The sequence below is a fragment of the Protopterus annectens genome, chromosome 7.part0 (genome assembly GCF_019279795.1).
Source record: "Protopterus annectens isolate FY-2018-M chromosome 7.part0, PAN1.0, whole genome shotgun sequence".
NCBI lineage: Eukaryota > Metazoa > Chordata > Ceratodontiformes > Protopteridae > Protopterus > Protopterus annectens.
In genome coordinates this window covers 574,140,761-574,161,402 of record NC_056739.1, presented here as the reverse complement: position 1 = coordinate 574,161,402, position 20,642 = coordinate 574,140,761, and the positions used below count along the sequence as shown (strand labels likewise).

Genomic DNA, 20,642 nt, shown 5'->3' with positions numbered 1-20,642 from the left:
TTTAAGTCTTAGGTGTACATTCAGGCCAATAAAGCCAAGATAGATAGATACATACATACGTGCTCGTATACACACACACACACACACACACACACACAGATGGATAGATATTTATATATGTAATTCATATCAGAGTGTCATTCCTTGCAAACTGCACACATCTTCAGATCACAAATAATTTATCTTACTGAAACAAACTTGGTGAAACTCCATTGTTAAAGCTGCCATGGGTCTTTCATGAAGGCAAGTCTTATCTTCTGTATGGAATTAATCAAGCAGTCGTGCTCACTAACTTGTGTTTCACTGAAACTACCTTTGGTTATTTTTGATCCATTAAACAATGAAGTGACACATATATAAGCACATATGTGTCAACTCATTGTTTGATGGCTCAAACAATGAGATGACACATGTATGTACCTTTATGTGAGTTGACACATATATAGGCGCACATTAACTCATGCCTTGCCCCATATACTGTATGGTGATAATTAGTAACCCTTCTTTTTTCACATTTTGCCCAGGCAGTTTGTCTTGGAGCAGATTTATCTTCCTTGATAGAGAATCTGCATTTAAAAAATATTCAGCATCAGGTGGGTAGGTAAGGCTACAGTCATGTCTGGTAACCATACTTGCATTTTGCAGGCCTTGGGATATCTGTCATTATCAAAGTCCTTCATGTAATTATGTGAGCAGACACGCTATCACTGCTGCTGTGTAGCTAACCATCTGGCTGTATTCAGAGTGTATTCCTGCAGAGAGAGAGGTATCTTTACCCTTTGGATGGAAAGCAGCTGACCTCGCCATTGACTTACCTTTCATCATCGGAGACCTAATGTAACCGTATTCAATACGGGTTATTGCTTTGCTCTCACACCAATACATCAACCATAACTTGACCATTTATTGACACCGTGGTTGTGTATTTTCAGTACTGTACTCTTTGGTGCCCCTCCTCAGAGACTGGTGTCAGCATCATTGCACAGTTATGTATGAGAATGTTCTTTTCACAGTTGCTGTGTAGAATCACCTTTTTAATAAAAATTTACCTTCCCCTACAATCTCAATTTTATGCACATTAATGTTCAATATTTAGAATGCCACTCACTGATGTGTCGATCTTAAACCTGGTACCCTTTATTCAGACTTTTTCTGTCAGTGATAGTTATAGTTTTCCAGATATAGTCCCCCCCCCCTTTTTGTATGCTTTTTACACACTGCTGCATGGCAGTCATCATCCCTCCCCTGATCGTTCAACCCTTTTCTTCCTCCATGGGTGCACACTTAATTGCAGGGGATACTGCTAAAACTTATCCTCAGTGGTTCTGTGTGTACTGCTGTATACCCCACTAACATAAGTCTTAATGTCTGCTGTAGTTTGACAGGGCCAAGTGTACGTCCTCTGTCCATATGCTGTACACTCTACACATGTTGTACAGCTGGCATCCACAATGCAGCATACCAGAGCCCCCCCCCCCCCCCAAAGGCTGTCGTCATCAGCTATTCATTATCATTCTCCAACACTCACAACACTTCAACTATTAACTGAATCAGAGTTGTTTGGGTTGTAGCCAGGGCTTCATCCTTCTTTTCTGTGCATGCTGCCCACCATTTTTTTTTTGGCAGTCAGCTATTCATGTGTTGTCATACCTTTCTCTTTCTCCTCACCTATTCTGGTATCATCACAACAATAGATGTTCTTCGTGTTTCACTGTTGCAGTCATCACATTTGGGTTGTCTGCCTGCAGGTAGCCCTCAGCCGGCCTGAATACCAGAGTCTTGGATTCCTGCGGCAGATGCTGTCTCTTCTTCCATGACGTCAGGTCGTCAGGGATATAAAACATGCAGCCGACGCCATTACATCAGTCTTTCTTGCCATGTGGTGCCTGAAGCAGAAGCAGTTCGCAACTGCCGGTCTGCCGACTCCGGAAATTTTCGTTTTCGAGTTTCAGAACCGAAGTCTTCAAAAAAGATAAGTACCCCGTTGGGGATCTTTTTTCTTGCTCCAACCGATGTTAGTAAAATTTAACAATTGTCTTACCTGTGGAAAGCAAATACATCCTAAAGATTTTAATTTGTACTGCATTCCCTGCTTAGGCCCAGACCACGATGTCCCTCACTGTCGGTTTTGTGTCTTGTTCAACCCACAAACTATTCGGCGTCGGGCTATCTTTGCAGCAAAGTATTTTGGTACTCAGTATCTCTACTCCAAAATGGCTTCATTAAGCCATCCGACTACCGATCTTCCTAAAAAACCTAAGGATAAAGACAGAGACAGACCGCATAGGTCCAAAACTGCCAACGATGCTTCCGTTAAGCTAGTCCCCAGTCCGCCGGTACTCAGTGAGGTGCTTTCGCAGACCCTGATACCTGCTACTTCAGATTCACAGGCCTCTACTGAGACCCATTCGGAGTCCAGTATGCCACGAGATGCTTCTTCGACTATGGAACCTGCGGATGTCTCTACCTTGGATGGGACCGGAACTGCTGTGCAGGCACCGGCTTCTGAGGGTGTATTCAGACCTACAGACTTCCATTTTAAACGGACGCCATCTTCTTCATCCAGGCCTTAAACTCGCACCACGCCTAGAAAACCGATGTCCAAACCGCATGCTCATGTCCATATGTCTAAAAAACAAATGCTTAGAATGGCTGAAGACCTTATTTCCTTAATTAGGGGAAGCCAGCCTTCCCCCTCTAAGAGACCTAGAACTGATATTTCTGTTCCTTCTGATTACCAGGATTTGCCCTTATGTACCTATGAGGATTCTGATGCAGAGGAGTCCATTCTCTCTGCTTCCCCTCCAGAAGATTTTTCTTTTGGTGAAATCTTGCACACTGCTGGGAAAGCCAGGATTACTCTCACTCCAAAAAGAGGCTTAGGGAATTCTTACTCCATCCTCAACACAGGCCTTTAGCTATCCCTCCTGTTCTGGACATTGTAGATGATGCTTTCTTGCAATCTAGCCTTTCTCCAGACACTTTACCTCCAGCTCCCAGAAAACCTGACAGGTATTACAGAGTACCTGACTCTCACAAGTTCCTCTTCAAGAATCCCACTGCAGATCCAGAGACCATTTCCCAAGGACCAAAAGGCATTAAGGCTAGTGCTGCCAAAAATCCTACCCCTTCTGATAGACATTCTAGAGCCTTGGACAGATGCAGTAAGAAAGTATACACTTCTGCTACTTTAGCCATTAGGGCTTTAAATTGCCAGCTTCATATGTTAAAGTACCAGCAGCATATTATGGGACTGCTTAAACAGAAAATAATGTTGATTCCCAACTGTGCTGAACACAAAGAATTACAAGATTTAATGCATTCTGCAGAACAAGTTGGTAAACATACTTTGCAATGTGGTTTTGACTCTTTAGAAGCATCTTGCAGGACTGCTGTTGCTGGGTCTGTACTTAGAAGGCATGCTTGGCTTAAGGAAAACTTGCCAGATCATGTTAAAGCTAAATTACTGGATGCTCCCTTAAACCAAGACCACCTGTTTGGCAACAAAACAGAAGAAGTCCTCAAAAGGATGGAGGAAAAAGCTAAATCTATGCAAACTGTTAAAGATTTCATACAAGTACAGCCTCCCAGATTTAGTACGCATTGGCCTTCAAAGAATTGGTCCTTTCCAGTCTCTTCCAGGCCTTCTCAGTCCATACCCAGGAACAACAGACCACATAGGTTACAGTTTCAGGCTACGCACAGGCCTAAGCAGTGGGGGGCTCCCACTTCCAAAGCCGGGAGTAGTAAGCCACTCTCCTACGGAAAAATGGCACAATGACTTAACCTTAACCCTTCCAAGCCCTGCTCAACTGCCTGCTCTCTTAGGAGGAAAGCTCACCCTGCATGCAAAAAACTGGGAACTCATTGCCCAGGACAAATGGGTTTTGAATATAGTTTCCCAAGGATACAGATTCCACTTCCACAACCTACCAACCCCAAGTAGTTGGCCAGACCTACCCCCAAATCAGTGGGTGGAGGCCCAACAGCAGGTTCTCACTCTTCTAAGTATCAGGGCTATTCAACCTGTCCCAGCAGAACAAAGGGGACAAGGTTTTTATTCAAGACTTTTCCTGGTACCCAGAAAAGACAGCTCTTGGCTTCCTATCCTGGACCTCTGTATTCTAAACACCTTTCTGGTAATCCCAAAAGTCAAAATGCTAGCATTTCAACAGATGCTTCCTATGCTAGGCAGAGATGCCTGGTTGGCAACCTTAGACTTAAAAGAAGCTTACCTGCACATTCCAATAAGGGAATCTTGCAGGAAATACCTACGCTTCAGGGCAGGCCCCATGCACTATCAGTTCTCTGCACTTCCCTTTGGCTTATCTACTGTGGCCAGGGTATTCACAAAGTGTCTAGCTCCAGCCATTGTATTTTGCAGGCAGAGAAATATTCAAATATACCCATACTTGGACGATTGTCTGATTCAGGCAGAAAGCCAGGACTTGCTATTAAAACATCTGGCATTTGTAAACAAACTTCTAACCTCACTGGGGTACACCATAAACGAAACAAAATCTCACCTAGTACCCTGCCAACAGATTGTATTTCTGGGAGCAAGCTTGAACACAACTTCCCAGATGGCTTTCCTCACTCCAGAGAAACAAGTTTATTTGACAACCTACTTAAAACTATTGGCCATAAAGATACAGCTATCTGCAAGGAAAATTCTGCAAGCCCTGGGGTTCATGGCCTCTTGCATTCTACTAATTCCATATGCAAGACTGCATATGAGGAAACTACAATGGTATCTAAAAAGTCTATGGTGTCAACATTTTCAGGACCTGGAATCAATGATTCCTATCATTCCTTGTATGAAGACAGAGTTCCTTTCATGGGCAGAGGCCTGCTACCACAACAAGGGGCTCCCTTTCACTCTACCCCCTGCTGTCCAAACCCTAACAACAGACGCATCAGACTATGCATGGGGGGCTCACTTGGCAGGGCAGTGTATTCAGGGGAAATGGAACCCAAGACAGATGCACCTGCATATCAGCCAAAAAGAAATGTTAGCTGTACAGAATTCCCTGACAGCCTTCAAAGACCGCATTCTTCCAGGACAACTATTGGTAAAGACAGACAACACCACAGTTATGTGGTACATAAACAAGCAGGGGGAACCCACTCATACCCTCTCTGCAGACTAGCCATGGCTCTGTGGAACACAGCCTTGAGCTACCAAGTGCACCTACAAGCTCAATTCCTGCAATGGCAAGCTAAATTCACTGGCAGACGACTTACGCCGAAATCTCATGGACCCACATGAATGGAAATTGGAACCAAAAATATTCAATCTCTTGAAGAACAAATGGGGGACTCCAGAGGTAGACCTGTTTGCCTCCCCGCAGAACTACCAATTGGACAAATTCTGCACAAGGACTTCCCACAGTCAAGCTTGGAAAGTGGATGCCCTGTCCTTTAACTGGGAAAGCCTCTCGGTTTATGCCTTTCCCCCTCTGCCTCTCCTCTCGAAGGATCTGCTAAAGATCAAACAGGACAAGCCAAGGGCAATACTGATTGCACCAGACTGGCCACACCAGCACTGGTACCCCCTCTTGTGCAGTATGACACTGCTGGAACCATGGCATCTGCTTCAGATCCCTTCCCTGCTGTCCCAGCAGGCGGGCCACATTCTGCACCCTCAACTTCAAACCCTGAACCTTGCAGCCTGGCTAATTCCTTGAGCTCTCTATTAGCATCCCTCAGTAAGCAGGTGCTAGATGTCATTCTGGAGGCAAGGAGGCCTAGTACTAGAAAATCCTATGCTGAAAAGTGGAAAAGATACTGTTCCTGGAGCCAGACTCAGGGGATGGGCACAACCGTGCCCAGCTTACCTCATATTCTTCAGTACTTAACAGAAATGCTCCACAAGGGCCTATCCTTCTCGTCAATTAAAATTCATGCCTCTGCCATTTCAGCACATTATAATACTGAGCCACCCCTCTTCTCTCATCCCCTGCTAAAGCAATTCCTTAGAGGGGCCAAAAATGTAAGATCCCCCCAGGAGAGCCTCTACTCCAGCCTGGGACCTTACCTTTGTATTGGAAAAGCTCACTCTGACTCCCTTTGAGCCAGCTGCAACTGCAAAGTTGAAATTCCTTTCTTGGAAAACGGCCTTCCTTCTAGCCATCACTTCAGCAAGAAGAGTGTCTGAATTACAGGCCCTCATGGCAGTGGAGCCCTTCATTATCTTCCATGCAGACAGGGTTTCCCTCAGGACCAATCCTTCCTTTATGCCCAAGATGGTGTCTAGTGTGGCCCTAAATCAGTCCATTCATTTGCCTACTTTTTTCCCTAATCCACAAAACAAAGGAGAACGAATACTGCACTCTCTGGATGTGCACAGACAACTTAAAGTTTATTTGAGCAAGACTAAGCCTCTCAGAAAATCTGAACAGCTGCTAGTTGGCTTTGCTGTAGGGGCAGAGGGGAAGGCCATTTCAAAACAAACCATTTCTAAATGGATAGCCCATTGCATTAATTTTTGCTACAAGCGTCATGGAAAACCTACAGTGGATAAGATCACATTCCACCAGGGCTGCAGCTACCTCTACAGCCTTTCTCGGAGGAGTCCCTATCAGGGACATCCTAGAAGCTGCTACCTGGAGCTCTGTACATACCTTCACCAAGCATTACCACATGCCTATTTTTTCTAAGTCCAAAGCTGGTTTTGCCACTGCAGTCTTGCATGACTTAATAGCTGGCCCTAATGCTCTCTAACTTCCTCCTCCCTTCCTTAGCTTTGGGAATCAACCCAAATGTGATAATTGCAACAGTGAAACACAAATAACATAGTACAGTTGTGTACACTTACCATAAATGTAGATGTTCGAGTGTATTCACTGTCGCAGTCTTGGTTAGCCTCCCTCCAGCCCCATGACTTCTCTTGGCTCTACCTTCCCTTCTTGTTTGGTGTGTTTAAGATTTATGGTGTATTTGCTTTTTGATGGAGGTGTACCATAACATATAATTGCTTCCCATTGTGGGGGCACCTGACATCTGGGGCAAGAAAAACTGATGTAATGACATCGGCTGCATGTTTTATACCCCTGACAACCTGACGTCATGGAAGAAGAGACAGCATCCGACACAGGAATCGAAGACACTGGTATTCAGGCTGGCTGTGGGCTACCTGCAGGCAGATAACCCAAATGTGATGACTGCAACAGTGAATACACTTGAACATCTACATTTATGGTAAGTGTACACAACTGTACTTTACAGTAGTGGTTTTGATGTTGTAGTATGGCATCATTCTGATATTTTTTTTCTCCTGGGTAGAAGTATTTATTGAAACAAGCATAAACATACCCATTTATGTAGATGCTTGGACATCTCTTCGCATCACCCATTCCCTTAGTTACCTGCCAGCCTTGCTGGCTTACCTCTCACTAAAACTGTAGCTAGTTCCAACCATCACCACCCTGAGATGTGCAGGCTTGCCTCTAGTTTTTCAAGCTTGCCATCTGCTGGGCATATGTGAAGATTTGTTCTGCTTACCTTTATGCATATAAAACAAGAAGGTTTTATAAGTGTGTGTGTGTGTGTGTGTGTGTGTGTGTGTGTGTGTGTGTGTGTGTGTGTGATGAGTAGGAAGTTGTATAAATTGTGAATGCAGGAATGTGTTTCATACCAAAGGTGTGTACGTGTTCAGTTAATGTTTGATACAGTTATTCATCCTTTAATTTATATAATTACTTTATAGTTCTTGATGTAACAAGATTTTTCACATATTTAAAAGTAGTGAATGTAAGTCTGAATAGTATTTCTGATACTTCATGTAAGAAGAAAGTGTCGTGTTCTGTGAATCAAACCCTGTGTCTGTTTTAGATAATATATAATCATTTGTTAAGACAAATAATGGGTCATTTTTCTAGCTGGTTATGCTACACAAAAGGTGCAGTAGTCTTGGACAGTAAAGTGTATTATGCCAATTTTCATTAAGAGGTATATCTTGTGAATGCGGGAAAGTTAAACACAGTTAATAGTACTTGTTGGATGTTCCCTTCTTTATATTCAAAGCTTTCTTCATTGCTTCTTTTCCTGGCAGAATGAACTTGCAGTCATCTCCCTTGGGTTCATTGAAGAGGAAAGGTAAGCATGTATGTTCATAAGATTCCAGTGTGGCAGAGCATATGTAACAGGCTGAAGAAATTTTTAGTTGACTAGTTTTACTCTCATTAATATCTGCAAAAAATATTGTCACACAGTAATTGTTATTATTCCCACTACTGGTTAGTAAACACACACATTTTTTTTAATTACAAGGTCTGTGTGATATCGGAGTCCAAAGTAATCTTTTTGCATATGCTGTGGTTTTTCCACGGGGAAGAAACTGGGTTTCAGCTGCATGAAGCCAGCTAATTGTTTCCTTCTACTTCCAGATTTCAAATCTTACACTTCCTTCCTCTACCCTATCAAAGCTGTGATGTTGCCATTCATTTATTTATTTGTTTGTTTGTTCAATCATCTTGCCGCACCCACTTTATCTTATTCAGGGCCTTGGTGAAGCCTGACACTATCTCACTACACTAGTCTTGGACGAGTTGCGCATTCCAAGAACACATACCCTGCATGAACACCCATAGTTTCCTGTGCCACCATGTCACCTGTCAACATATTCTTTAGGTGTGAGAGAAAACCTTAGACTCCCCCCCCCAAAAAAAAAGGCATAAAGAGAGACAATGAGAATATGCAGGCTCCACACAAAAGTCACCCTACATGAGCTAAACCAGAAAGTCAAGTACTGCAGTCAGCAATGTTAATCGTTGTCCACTGGAATATTTGACGGCATCATTGTATTGGAAATTATTAGGAAAGGTGTAATATATTCAGATCGGAAACGTAAGACAAAAGTATCAGGGGATATACTTACATTCACTGCTGCAGTATTCTTAACATATGGGATTCTCTGCAGTGGAAGCCTGACGCTCGACCAGTCTATCAAAGACTACTGTTTCTTTAAGTTATGCCGAACATCACCAAAACGCTCCTTGCATAGCATAGGGCATAAAGATGACGTTCAGGCCTACCAGAATCAGAACTCCCTTGCTGCCAGTCTGACCATATCTTTTCACTGTCTGTCTATTTACCTGTGTCCGTTTTCCACTAGTTGAACACATTTTTGTTCTCCACTGAGTACCTGCACTTGTTTGCTGACTTCTAGCAGTTAGTGCCCATGGGGGGGGTTGTTTTTTCTTGCTTTCATTTGTGGTCCTTAACGTTAATGTCTTCCAGGAAGGGTAAATACCAGTGTAGGAGACAGAATCGCCATAAAGACTGCCACAATAAGTGCCTTTTTTCCTAGGAGCTTCTTATGACTATATGTCTTGCTCAATTTGTCAAGCATTTGTCCCAAAAACCCTTTGCAGTAGACTTTCTTCCCTTTCCTTGTATCTTGAGAACGAGTATCTTAAGCTTCTCGCTAAAGATACAATGGAAGGAATCTCCCGCCATGAGGGTCAGCAGTTAGGGAAGAAGAAGGTGAAAAAGGTACGACCAGAATCTTCCACTGTCCAACTTTTGTCAGCTGTTTCTCCCAAGGTCATTACAAACCCAGAGGCTCATCCGACTGTGTTGTCAGATTTCTCTGCCGTTGGAGGCCGGTAAGGATCTGGCTGGCAGCACGTCAAAAGAGGCTTTGCAAGTGTCCATCTCAGATGTTCAGGGGGAGCCACGGTTGATTTTTTTTTTGAGGGGCCTAGGGGAGTTCCTCAGATTTTAATTTTAGTTGGGGAAGAAGTTTCCTACTACAGGTCTCGACTGCTGTCCTGGGTCTGAGCCTTCTCAGTTTTTTTGGAGGGAACATTCCCTTAAAAAAAGAAACAGAAAAGTAAACATGTTTCTTCTGCTCCTAGGGATCCACAAATTGAGTGGCAGGCCTTCACTCTGGGGCTGTTTACTGCTTTAATGTCCTTAAAGCCTCCTCATGGGATTTCGGTTCCTGCTGCTCCTTGGTTTTCTACTCACCTTAAAAGGCCTAGAGAATAGGATTCTTCTGAGGATGAGTTGGATTCTGATGATGAATCCTTGACATATTCTAGTCAAGTTCCATCTCCTTTGGACTGTGAGTCAGAGGAGGAGGACTCTATTAGGCCTCTAGGATGATGGATTTTTTTTTTTAAGTAGGATCAGGTCTCTGATATCCATAAGAGGTACTATGAGTTGCTGTAGTTGAAATCTACTAAACCTGTGGCTATTCATCCTGTTTTGGCTGCTTTTCTGGATGCCTTTTCTAATGCCTCTCATGCACCTGATTCTCTGCCCCCTGCTCCCATAAGCCTAATAGGTTTTATAGGATGCCTGAGGATTATTTTCTATATAAATGTCCTGCTATTGACCCCTCTGTAGTGTCTTTAGCCTCTGATAAGCCATCTGAATTGCCTCCTTCGCCCAAGTTATTGCCTTTTGACAAGGACAGCAGAACTATGGAAAGGTTGGGTAAGAAGGTTTACACTTCTGCTACCCTAGCTTTTAGGGCCATTAATTTTCAGACCCAAATGTCTAGGTATGTGTTGGCTCTTCTTTCTCAGGACTGTCAACTTGTTTCTGATTTTCCAGACTCTGAGGGTAAAATTTCTGTTCTTTCCCTGCTAGGGACTTCCTCTCAAGTTTTTTGTCATTCTGTTAAATGTAGTTATGATGCGAGAGATGCCTATTCTAGGGCTGCTGTTTTTGGCTCAGTGATGAGGAGGTATTCTTGGCTTAGGTTCATAGGTTCATAGGTTGGTACTAGGCTATCGGCCCTTGGGCATATACAAGCCTAGCCATAACAATTCCCTGGATATTTCTTCCCACAGTATTTACTTCCCTGGACGCCTGTCTAGCAGGGCAACTGACGTGATCCCCGAGGTGAATTTCGTATCTCCCATCCAATCGTCAAGGTTCCTTTTGTAGAGGGCCAAGGAGGCATTCTGCTTGTCATGTATGGGCAATCTATTCCAGAGTATGGGGAGTCTCTGGGTCAGGAACCTATCCCTCCAGCATGTTTTGTTATTGTGATGACAAGGTTTAGATCCCTGGAGCGGGTGGCTCTGAGGGATTTGGGTTTCTTTAAGTGGAGCATGTCCAACAGTTCAGGGTTTGACATGGCCTTGTATGTTAAGCAGAGATCGCCTCTGAGTAGACGATATGCCACAGAGTATAGCTGGAGTTTTTTTTAGACGGTCAGCATAGGGCATCTGCTTTAGGCCTGTGATTCTTTTATTGAGGCATTTCTGCAGCCTTTCTAGCTGTTGCAGATTTCTTGTGAGGTACATACCAAACAGGCATTGTACTTTATAATGGGTCTAATGAGGGATGAGTACAGTGGGACAATGACCTCCTTTTTTTCTGGATGAAAAGCCCTTAGTGATGAGGTGTGCCACGTAGAAGGATTTCCTGACTGTTGTGGCAATGTGGTTATCGAAGGTGAGACCACTGTCCACCTGTTTCCCTAAGTCTTTCATCTACCTGATAATATTAAAGCTAAGTTGATGGATGCTCCCCTGGATTCAAATTTTTTTGGGTGAAGCAGTTGCTTGTTTGTTTAAGTCCCTTCAGGATAAGGGTAAGGCCTTGCAGGAGCTTAAACATGTGATCTGATGTCAGTTTGCATTCTGTCCTCAACTGATGGGTTGTGGTCCAACACCTTGGAGCTGACTCAACTGTTGCTAAAGCTCATGACAACCAAAAATTCTTGAGCTTCTCCCTTACTCACAATGCATCAACCTCAATTTCCCCAAATATAATTTGCCGCTTGAAGCAAAACACGTGGTCTTCCATCTTTCTCAAGCATTCTTCAGATAAGAGTGTTATTTTTTGTATTCCTTACCTAAAAACTTTTTCCATTACTGTCTCTTACCCGCATTTATATACTTCTTTTGTTTCTTGCTATTTCTGACCCTTTTTCTGTCTATCGTATATTTTTTGTACTCCTTAGGTACTATTTTTAGTATCTTCTTCCCTTCTACAACACTGTCGTAGCTCCTTTCCCATTGTTGGTATTTCCCTTTCCCTTTTTTCCTCTGTATTTCCCTAGCTATAAAAAAAAAAAAAAAATTCTTCGCTACTGTTATTGTAGTGTTAGTGGTTATTTTGTTTCTCGTCAATACATATTTTGCCTTAATTATGGCAGATAAACCAGCAGGATTTAAAAAGTGTTCAAAGTGTGGGCACAGACTGCCACTTTACGATGCCTACACAGTAAGTGTCCATTGTCTAGGTCCTCTGTATTTCCAGGAGGACTGCTGTATATGCCATGGCTTTAATCCTCACTCGTTAGTAGAATGCAAGAATAAGCTGAAACTGAAAGGTCTTCTTCCTTCTTCATTTGGAGAGACTGTATTGGAGGGTTTTCCCCTCAAAGACAAAATTTACAAAAACCTCTTCTCCGAAGCCATCTTCCTCCTCCTCAGCTTTGGACTCCTCAAAAAAGAGGTCTCATAAGGACCCGGTCTCAACTCCAGATCCAAAAAAGGCAAAAATAGAGGATTCTGCTAAGAAAAAAGTATCTGAAACAACGCCTCCTAAGTCGGATCAGATGAAGACAAAGCTCTCGGATCAGACTTCATTGGATCCAATGCAATCCGAACCTGATTTTCAGACGACTGCCAAGTTACTTCCTAAAACAAGTTACTCACTGTCACTGGATCCTGTCCTTGACAGGGTACCTTCCCCATTTTTAGAAAGACCTAGGTCTCCGTCCATATACTCCACTCATTCTTCCAGAAGCCTTATAGAAGAAGATGTGGAGAGACTCATGAGGAAGATTCTCTTGGCACAAAGCCAGATTGGTATTCCATCGTCTCCTACCCCTCTGGGTCAGGAGATCTATATGGCTGCTACTCCCCCTTTACAGATTCCTCCTTTGACTCCTGTTGCTTCAGAGTTTTTGAATTTGAGCCATCCAGATCCATCTGGCTTGGATCCGAGGATAAATTTATCTTTGGCTCTGAGATTTTCTCTGAGAACTCTGGGCCCGAAGGATCCAGAGAGCTCCTGGAGCCATAGTCTGCCTGTCAGATCCAAGGTGCTGCATTCACCCCCGAAGCTTTTGGAGCCATCTCTGGACCTTGGAGCCTCAACACTGGAGAGCTTAGCTCTGGCTTCCACCTCAGAGGTTTTGCCTCAGAACAGGGGAGGGCTACTGTTCAGAAGCTTATCTTCTTGGATCCAGCATCCTCAATCTCTCCGAGCCACTCTGCCTTTGGGGCTGCAAAGAGAGTATTTTCTTCTTTGACACTTCTGATGGAACCATCCCCCTCAGATCTTAAGTCTTCTGCCATGATGTCTCAGTGTCTCAGCACTCAAAGACTTACCTTCTCCTTCCACAGGGACACCCACTACCAAAACCCCAGGCTTCCATCCAGTGAATTGTAATCTCCTCTTCTGATACCTCCCAGAGCACCCCACTGAAGAGGTCCTTAAGAAGAGGACGTGTAAGAGTGTAACAGGAAACACATAGATCCCTGGAGGAGTCCATCACTGAAGACACAGATTTCGATGAAGGCGAAGGGTTCCCATGATCACCTCCTGAAGTTGTCTAATTTGGAGACAATTCTTAAACAGAGAGGTGGTTGGACACCCAGCAACCCTACATCTGAGGAATCTGTTCTCCTGGAGGCTTTGGTACTGGACCCTCTACCTCCTGGGTGACTCTGCCCACTGATGGGCTCATTGACTTCATCTCACTGCGGGCATGGAAGGACCCCAACACCATAGAGCCTGTTCCTCACAGACCAGATAGGATAATGACACCACCGGTAGATAGGCAGTTTTGGGGAAAGGGAGTTCCTGTTGATGCCATGGTCGTTGCAGCAGCCACAAAGAAGAAACTAGCCAAAGAAAGTTCTATTGTCCATCCCACCATCGGAGTCACAGGCGATGGACAGATTTGGGAAGTGTGTCTATGCTTCAATGACCTTCGTTTTGAGGTCTCTGAACTATTTGGTACACTTTACTAGACTACAGAGGGATTTGATCAAGGAGTTATCAAATACCCTCTTTAGTGCTGTTTCTGATGAAGTTCAAGCATCAGTTACTTCCCAGCTGATGACCCTACAATCCATATCCAATTCATCCATGAGGTTGATCTCACATGTAGTGAAGGGAACCTCAAGGGCAGCAGATTTAGGCATTTCCTTATGGAGACACACCTGAACATGCCTCTGTGAGTTTGCGGAGCCTTTCAAGTCCTGTTTCATCAAAGCTCCTTTTGACAGAGTGTCTTTGTTCAGCCCCAAAGTAAAAGACACTCTGTCTAGGTGTGAAAAAGACAGAAAGACCCTGTCTGCCATTGGTGTGTGTTTTTCAACTTCTCAGCAAACCTTTTCCAGGAATCAACAAGGTGGTCGAAAAATGTGGTTCAAGACATCTCAGAGTCTTTTTCAAGACACACGTAGAGGAGGTTCAAACAGAGGCAGAGGAGGAACTCTAATGGACAAAGATGCCCCCATGGCAGAAGTGGCCTGCAGAACCAGGATTCCAGAGAATCGTTCTTTGACAAACCCTACCAGCGCTCCTGAAAGGACAAAAACAACCTTTGTTTCCCTTCCATTACTGAGAGTTCAGACTATAAGATTCCAAGTCAAAAAGATAATCTGCTGCACCTCAGTTTCAGCCCTCCTGGTCCTTCAGCCTCTGAGATCAATGGCAGCAGCAATAACGTTAGTACCACTTTCCTGATTTTATATGAGAATTCTTCAATGAATGTTAGCTGCTCAGTGGTCTATTCTTTGTCATTCTGTGACTTACCAGCAGAGAATCACTCACGCCTGCAAGAGAGAACTCAAGTGGTGGATTCATTCAGACCAGATTCTACAAGGTCGTCCATTCATTCCCCCTCAGCCCAAAGCTGTAGTGACCACGGGTACTTCCCAGCTAGGGGGAGGGGCATTATTTGGGGAAGACCGTCCAAGGCACCTGGTCCCCCGGGGAGGGCAATTCGCATGTAAATGTCCTAGAGATGAGAGCAGTGCTGTAATCATTGCAGGCCATTTCAGAATGCTGTACCTTTGGGGACAGCTGCAGTACAGTTGGGCAATATGTCGGTCGTTTGATACATCAACAAACAGGGAGGAACCATATCCTACCCATTGTGTCAAGAAACTCACAGAGTGTGGCAGTAGGTGATCTCTTCCAACCACTTTCTTTTAGCAGTGCACATTCTGGGGAAATCCAGTGTGATAGCAGACAAATTGAGCAGGTGCATTCTTCTACCTAATGAATGCTCCCTCAACAAAAATATTGCAAACACGATCTTCTGTCAGTGGGGCCAGCCTTGCTGCAATCTATTCCTGTCCCCCTGAACAACAAATACAGCAGCTACTTTGCCCTAATCCTCCCATAGGGGAATCCCAGAAGGGCATTGTATTTCGCGATTGGTCCCTGGTCTCCTTTATGTGTATCCTCCTATTTTATTAATTCCCAAATTTCTTCAGAAAGCTACAAGATTGAAGAGCAAGGGCATCCTCGTTGTCCCTTATTGGTCTCAACAAATTTGGTTTCCCTTTCTTTGGCCTCACCTGATTCAACCACCTTGGTTTCTGGATCCGACTTCGGACCTCTTGTCTCACCCAACAGGCATGATACATCCAGACCTAGTAAACTCAAAGGCTGGCTCACTGGTTTCTCCAGTTCCGTTAATAGCCAGACAACCTATGCTGCCTTCTTCTGTCCATCATATTCTTTTGTTCGCCCATAAACTTTCCACGATGAAACTATACTCCAGCAAATGGAAGAGATTTGTTTTTTGGGCTCAAAAATGTAATGTTGAACCTTTTACAGCCCCCATTCATATCTTGGAATTTCTAGTGCATCTTTTTGAAGAAGGAGCTAGTTCTTCTACCATTAAAGTAGAATTAGCAGCAATATCATATTGTCATGTTGGAATAAATGGTTCTTCTGTCCCAAAAGTTGAGTAAAGCATTTTTGAAAGGCACTCTACTCTTAAGGCCACCCTTTAAAGATCCTTCTCTAATTTGGGACCTAAACATTGTGCTACAGTCCTTTACACAATCTCCTTTTCAACCCTCAGCTACATGCAAACTCAGATATCTTTCATAGAAAACAATTTTCTAAGTAACCATTACCTCTGCCAGAAAGATTTCTGAGATCTAAGTATTATGCTCAAAACCTTCAGACTTGATTTTCCATAAAAACAGAGTTACCTTACTTACCAACCTGTCATTTCTGGCAAAGGTGGTGTCAGAATCCAATATAAATCATTCTATTAATTTGCCAGTATTCCTTCCCAAATTTTCTAACAAAGGAGAATACATGACATTTATTAGATGCTCATAGACAGTTGCGTTTTTACTTACATAGTAGTAAAAACATCAGAAATTCTGACCAGTTATTTGTTTCATATGCAGAACCATTGGGTTAACCAGTTAATTAGATGGATAATAAATTGCATTTCATTTGTGTTTAACAAATTTGGCATTGCTCTGACAAAACCTGTTCGAGCCTTTTCCACCAGATCCATGGCAACTTCCTCAGTTTTTCAATCCAGAGTGACCATGGATGAGATTGTGCAGTAGCTACTTGGCCTGCTCTCCATACCTTTATTACTCATTACAGATTAGATGTGGTCTCCAGAGGAAGGGCATGATGTTCTTCGTGTTTCACTCTTGCAGTCATCACATTTGGGTTATTTGCTTGCAGTAGCCCTCAGTCGGCCTGATTATCAAAGTCTTGTGTCCTGTGTCGAATGTTGTCTCATCTTCCATGACGTCAGGTAGTCAGGGGTAGAAAGCATGCAGCCGATGACATTACATCAGTCTTTCTTGCTGTGCGGTGCCCGAAGCAGAAGCAGTTCGCAAGTGCCAGTCGGCCGACTCCTGAAATTTTCATTGGGGAAACTTTTTCTTGCTCTACACCGATGTCAGTAAAATTTAATAATTGTATTTCTTGTGGAAAGCAAATACCTCATAAAGATTTTCATTCATACTGCATTCCTTGCTTAGGCCCTGACCACAACGTACCTCGCTGTCAGTTTTGTGCCTTATTTAAACAACGAACCATTCGTCGTTGGTTTATTTACGCTTCTAAATATTTTGGTACTCAGTTAAATTATCCAGAAATGGCTTTGGTAAGCCACCTGACTACTGACATTCCGAAAAAATGCAAAGATAAAGACAGAGACAGACCGCATAGGTCCAAAGCTGCCGACGACACTTCTCCTAAGCTAGTTGCCAGTTCGCCAGTACTCAGTGAGGCACTTTCGCAGCCTCTGATACCTGCTACTTCAGATTTGCAGGCCTCTACTGAGACCCATTCGGTATGCCGTGTGATACTTCAGCTATGGAACCTGCAGATGTCTCTACCTTGGATGGGTCCGGAGCCGCTGTGCAGGCACCGGCTTCTGAGGGTGTATTCAGGCCTACTGACTTGCATATTAAACTGATGTCATCTTCTTCTTCAAGACCTAAAACTCTATCCATGCCTAGAAAATGGACGCCCAGACCGCATGGTCAGGCCTCTGCCTAAAAGCCAAATGATAAGAATGGCTGAAGACCTTATTACTCTAATCCGGGGAAGACACCCTTCCCCCTCTAAGAGACCTAGGACTGATTTTCCTTATGATTCTTCTGATCAGGATTCTAAAATTTCTGTTTCCTCTGATGACCAGGATTTACCTTTATTTACTTATGAGGATTCTGATGCAGAGGATTTTATTCCCTCTGCTTCCCCTCCAGAGGATTTCTCTTTTGGTGAAACCTTGCATATTCTTAGGGAGCATTTTCTTTGGGAAATCCAGGAGTACTCTGTCTCTAAAAAGAGGCTTAGGGATTTCTTACTCCTGCCCCAACACAGGCCTTTAGCCATCCCCCCTGTACTGGACATTGTTGATGATGCCTTCCCGGAATCTAGCTTGGCCCCTGACTCACCTCCTGCTCCCAGAAATCCTGATAGATATTACAGGGTTCCTGACTCTCACAAGTTCCTCTTTAAAAATCCTACTGCAGATCCTGAGACCATTTCACAGGGACCCAGGGCATTAAGGCTACTACTGCCAAAAATCCTACCCCCTCTGATAGAGATTCCAGGGTGCTGGATAGATGGGGTAAGATGGTATACACCTCTGCAACCTTGGCCATTAGGGCTTTAAACTGCCAGTTTCATATGTTAAAGTATCAGCAGCATATTAATGGATGGCTTAAACAGAAAATTATGTTGATTCCTGACTGTGCTGAAAATAAAGATTTACAGGATTTAATGCATTCTGCTGAACAAGTTGGGAAACATACTTTGCAGTGTGGTTTTGATTCACTAGAGGCATCTTGCAGGGCTGCTGTGACTGGGTCTGTACTTAGAAGGTATGCTTGGCTTAAAGAGCAATCTTTGCCAGATCATGTTAAAGCTAAATTGCTGGATGCTTCCTTAAACCAAAACCACCTGTTTGGCAATAAAGCAGAAGAAGTACTTAAAAAGATGGAGGAAAAAGCTAAATTTATGCAAACTGTTAAAGATTTCTTGCAAGTATAGCCTCTCAGATTTAGTAGACATTGGCCCTCTAAAAATTGATCCTTTCCTGCCTCTTCCAGGCCTTCTCAGTCCAAACCCAGAGTCAGCAGAACACCCAGGCTTCAGTCCCAAGGTACTCACAGGACTAAGCAGTGGGGAGGCTGTCACTTCCAAAGCAGGGAGTGGTAAGACTTCCACCTACGGTAAACTGTCTCAATGACTTAACTTTAAATCTTCCAAGCCCTGCACAGCTGACTGTTCCTTTAGGGGGAAGATTGCCCTGCAGGCAAAAAATTGGGACCTCATTACCCAGGACAAATGGGTTTTAAATATAGTTTCCCAAGGATACAGATTACACTTCCACTCCTTACCAACCCCAAACGGTTGGCCAGATCTACCCCCAAATCAGTGGGCATAGGCTCAAAAGCAAATTCTCTCTCCCTTAAGCATCAGGGATATTCAACCTGTTCCAGAAGAGGAAAGGGGACAAGGTTTCTACTCAAGACTTTTCCTGGTGCCCAGAAAAGACAACTTTTGTCCTATCCTGGACCTCTCTTTCCTAAACATATTTTTGGTGATCTCAAAATTCAAGATGCTAACTCTTCACCAGCTGCTTCCTATGTTAGGCAAGGATGCCTGGTTGGCAACACTGGATTTAAAGGAAGCCTACCTGCACATCCCAATAAGGGAATCTTGCAGAAGATACCTACACTTCAAAGCAGACTACATGCACTATCAGTTCTCTGCACTGCCCTTTGGCTTATCTACTGCTCCCAGGGTATTTGCAAAGTGCCTAGCTCCAGTGATTGCATTTTGCAGGCAAAGAAATATTCATATATACCCATACCTGGACGATTGTCTAATTCAGGCAGAAAGACAGGACATACTATTAAATCATCTGGCATTTATAAGGAAATTGTTAACTTCTCTAGGGTACACCATAAACGAAAAGAAATCACATCTTGTACCCTGCCAGCAAATTATATTCCTGGGAGCAAGCTTGAATACAACTTCCCAGATGGCCTACCTTACACCAAAGAAACAAGTTCATTTGACAGCCTCCTTCAATCTACTGGCCACAAAGACCCAGCTATCTGCAAGGAAAATACTGCAAGCCTTGGGGTTCATGGCCTCCTGTATTCTTCTAGTTCCATATGCAAGACTGCATATGAGTAGACTACAGTGGTATCTAAAAAGCTTATGGTGTTGACATTCTCAGGATCTAGAATCAATGATTCCTATCATACCTTGCCTACAGATAGAGTTCCTTTGGTGGGCAGAGGCCTGCCACCAAAACAAGGGACTGCCATTCACTCTACCCCTGCCGCCCAAACCCTATCAAAAGACACATCAGACTATGCATGGGGGGCTCACTTGGCAGGGAAGTGCATTCAGGGCAAATGGAACCCAAGTCAAATGCACCTGCATATCAATCAAAAACAAATGTTAGCTGTACAGAATGCTCTGACAGCCTTCAAGGACCACATTCGTCCAGGACAATTATTGGTAAAGACAAACAACACCACTGTTATGTGGTACATAAACAAGCAGGGAGGAACCCACTCAATACCCTCTCTGCAGACTAGCCACGGCTCTGTGGAACATAGCCTTGAACTACCAAGTGCACCTACAGCTCAGTTCCTGCCAGGAAAGCTAAATACACTGACAGACGACCTAAGCAGAAATCTCATGGAACCACACGAGTGGAAATTGGAACCAAAGATATTCAACATGGGGAGAAACAAATGGGGGATCCCAGAGATAGACCTGTTTGCCTCCCCCAGAACTACTACTGCTAAGAAGTATTAAAACTTCGAATGTTCTGATATTGAACACTATTCAGCGAATGCTAAGAATAGCGAAGCTGCAGAACAGCAAATTCTTTCCTTGGGAAAGAATTTGGTTGGCCATTTCTGTGGCTTTGCTATTCTTAATGCTGTGGTGGAAAGTTACGGGTTAGGTTCAGGTAAGTGTGCGATTGTTTGTACGTTAGGGTTAGGGGTGGGTTAAGTAAGTTAGAGTTAGGGCGCAGGTTAGGCATGTGTGCGATAGTGACAGACTTTAGGGTTAGGGGCGGTTTAAGTGAGTTAGGGTTAGGGCACGGGTTAGGTGAGTGTGCGATAGTGACGGACCTTACGGTTAGGGTTTGGGTTAAGGTAAGTGGGTAGATAGTAGTGTATGTTTAGTTTAGT

General features: G+C 43.8%; 1 protein-coding gene across 2 annotated transcripts in view; it reads left to right on the top strand.

Moving 5' to 3' along the window:
• LOC122806599 (P2R1A-PPP2R2A-interacting phosphatase regulator 1-like) overlaps nucleotides 1-20,642 on the top strand; it is an 848,478-nt gene that overhangs the window by 439,392 nt on the left and 388,444 nt on the right. For both annotated transcript variants that reach the window (XM_044077155.1, XM_044077157.1), the window contains exon 7: nucleotides 8,054-8,097. In XM_044077155.1, the coding sequence (XP_043933090.1) occupies nucleotides 8,054-8,097 (44 nt within the window). The remainder of the gene's footprint in view (nucleotides 1-8,053; nucleotides 8,098-20,642) is intronic.